Source organism: Cajanus cajan, chromosome 7, assembly GCF_000230855.2.
Source record: "Cajanus cajan strain Asha chromosome 7, NIPB_CcT2T_4, whole genome shotgun sequence".
NCBI classification, from domain to species: Eukaryota; Viridiplantae; Streptophyta; class Magnoliopsida; order Fabales; family Fabaceae; genus Cajanus; species Cajanus cajan.
The window spans coordinates 20,955,038-20,957,594 of record NC_138523.1 but is presented as its reverse complement, the minus strand read 5'-3'; the positions used below and the strand labels follow the sequence as shown (position 1 = coordinate 20,957,594).

Here is a 2,557-nt window from a genome sequence, read left to right as displayed (position 1 = left end):
AATGATGAACTTAGCCGATCTCATCCTCATCTTTCGAGCTTCGTCCTTATCCTCGGGCAGGATTCCTTCTTTCAAGTAACCCCAGATGCCTGTCATCCATCCCAGGTCTTCACTGTCACTGACGTTGATGACTTTGTCTTCCAAGCTGGGTGAGTGCAAGGTTTCCTGGATGATGGTTCGATGCTGTCCAGGCCTTTTGGTGCTGGCAAGCTTGGATAGGAGGTCAGCTCGGGTGTTTTGCTCTCGAGGCACATGTTGTATGGTGAACTTGTTAAAGGACGAGATCTGATGGGATGCGACGTGGAAGTACCGCTGTAGGAGAGTATCCTTTGCCTGGTACGTTCCACTGAGTTGCTCAACCATGAGCTTCGATTCGCTGTTGCAGCTCACTCTTCGAGCTCCGAGGTTGCGGGCTAGCCTTAGTCCTGCGAGGAGTGCCTCATATTCCGCCTGGTTGTTGGTCACCTTGAAACTAAACTTGAGGGATTGCTCCAAAGTGACTTGGTTTGGCCCTTCCAATATGATACCTGCACCACCACCCTTAGAGTTGGAGGACCCGTCAACGTGTAAAGTCCACACCTGGGGTTCCTCAACAGTAGTAGGCGTGAGCTCGGCTACGAAGTCAGCCAAGCATTAAGCTTTCTGGGGTCCGCAACTTTCGTACTGGATGCCGAACTCAGATAGTTCTACTGACCACGCAATCATCCGTCCGGCGAGCTCGGGCTTTCGCAGAATTTGCTTGATGAGGTAATCGGTTTTGACTACCACTTGGTGACTCTGGAAGTAGGGTCGGAGGTGCCGAGCTGCGGTGACAAGTGCTAGTGCAAGCTTCTCGATCATTTGGTACCGCTTCTCCGCGTCTTGGAGGACTCGGCTGATGAAGTAGATCGGTGTTTGCACTTTTTGGTGCTCTTGTACTATGATTGCGTTGATGGCACTTTCTGCTACGGCCAAGTAGAGGAGGAGGTCAGTTTTGTGATCTGGCCTCTGTAGGATTGGTGGAGTCATGAGAAAAGTTTTGAAGCTTTTGAAAGCCTCCTCGCACTGGTCCGTCCACTAAAAGTCTTTTGGCTTCCGTAGCAGAGTGAAGATCGGCCATGCCTTCTCCGCGAGTCTGGGGATGAAACGGGACAGTGAGACTAACTGTCCGGCCTGGCGTTGGACCTCTTTCACCGTTTGCGGGCTCTGCATCTGGATGATGGCTTTACATTTCTCGGGGTTGGCCTCGATTCCTCTGCTAGTGATCATGAAGCTGAGGAACTTGCCTCCCTGGACGCTGAAGACGCACTTCTCCGGGTTGAGACGCATGTTGTGTCTCCAGATCTGGGCGAACACCTCGGCGAGGTCGGTAGCATGGTCTGTTGCCGAGGTGGTCTTGACCACCATGTCGTCGACGTAGACTTCCATGTTCCGCCCGATCTGCTGGTGGAAAACCTTATCCATCAGCCGCTGGTAAGTTGCCCGTGCATTTTTGAGACCGAAAGGCATCACCCGGTAGCAGTAGTTGGCGTGGTCGGTGATGAAGGACGTGTGCACCTTGTCGGGTGGGTACATCATTATCTGGTTGTACCCGGAGTAGGCGTCGAGGAAACTGAGGAGGGCGTGCCCGGACGCCCCGTCGACCAGCCTGTCGATGCTCGGCAAGGGGTATGAGTCCTTGGGGCATGCTTTGTTTAAATCGGTGTAGTCGACGCACATGCGCCACTTCCCCGAGCTCTTCTTCACCAGGACCACATTTGCTAGCCATGTGGTGTATCTGACCTCACGGATGAAGCCAGCGTTCAGCAACTTCTGTGTTTCGGTGATGATGGTCTCCCGCCTTTCACCGCTGACCTTCCTCTTCCTTTGGGCCACTAGCCTTGCCTCCTTGTGTATCGCTAACCTGTGACAGATGAAGTCAGCGTCTATACCTGGCATGTCAGCGCTGGACCAGGCAAAGAGGTCGGCATTCTGGAGAATCTCAGCTTCGAGTTGCTGTCGCAAATCTGGGCTTAGCTGCCTGTTGATTTTCGTGCACTGCCCGGGGAGTTTCCCGATCTGAAGGTCGTCCAGCTCGTCAATGGGGCTTGGCCGCTCGTCATGGGAGTCGGACCTCGGATCGAGGTCAACAATTTCCACGTGGGTGATGTGAGCCACGGTGGGGGGATCCTTCTTGCTTTGCTCGTCGGATGAGGAAATCCTCAGACTCTCGGTGTAGCACTGCCGAGCTGTCTTCTGATTTGCTTTGACGGAAATGATTTTACCATCATTTCCCGGGAACTTCATAGTGAGGTGTGGAGTGGACACCATGCTCCAAGCTGATTCAACATCAGCCTCCCAATGATGATGTTATAGGAGGTGTTGGCTTCCACCAGGAGGTATCGGACCATGATTCTCCTTGTGTCTGGAGAGGTTCCGAAGGTGGTCAGCATGTCCACGTATCCCCGAGTGTGCACTCGCTCTCCTGCAAAACCGACTAGGGGTTCTGTGTGAGGTTGGATGAGAGAGTGGAGGATGTCTAACCTGAGGAAGGTCGGCCAATACAGGACATCTGTCGAGCTCCCCTAGTCTATCAGTG

General features: G+C 53.4%; 1 protein-coding gene across 1 annotated transcript; it reads right to left on the bottom strand.

Annotated features, from left to right (window-relative positions):
- Positions 1 to 1,056: 1,056 nt before the first annotated feature.
- On the bottom strand, positions 1,057 to 2,289 carry LOC145949899 (uncharacterized). Its single transcript, XM_083060802.1, has 2 exons — positions 1,726 to 2,289; positions 1,057 to 1,560 (listed from the first exon to the last, which is right to left on the bottom strand). Exons 1-2 carry the CDS (start codon positions 2,287 to 2,289, stop codon positions 1,057 to 1,059), a joined length of 1,068 nt encoding a protein of 355 aa, XP_082916928.1.
- Between the last annotated feature and the right edge of the window lie 268 nt (positions 2,290 to 2,557).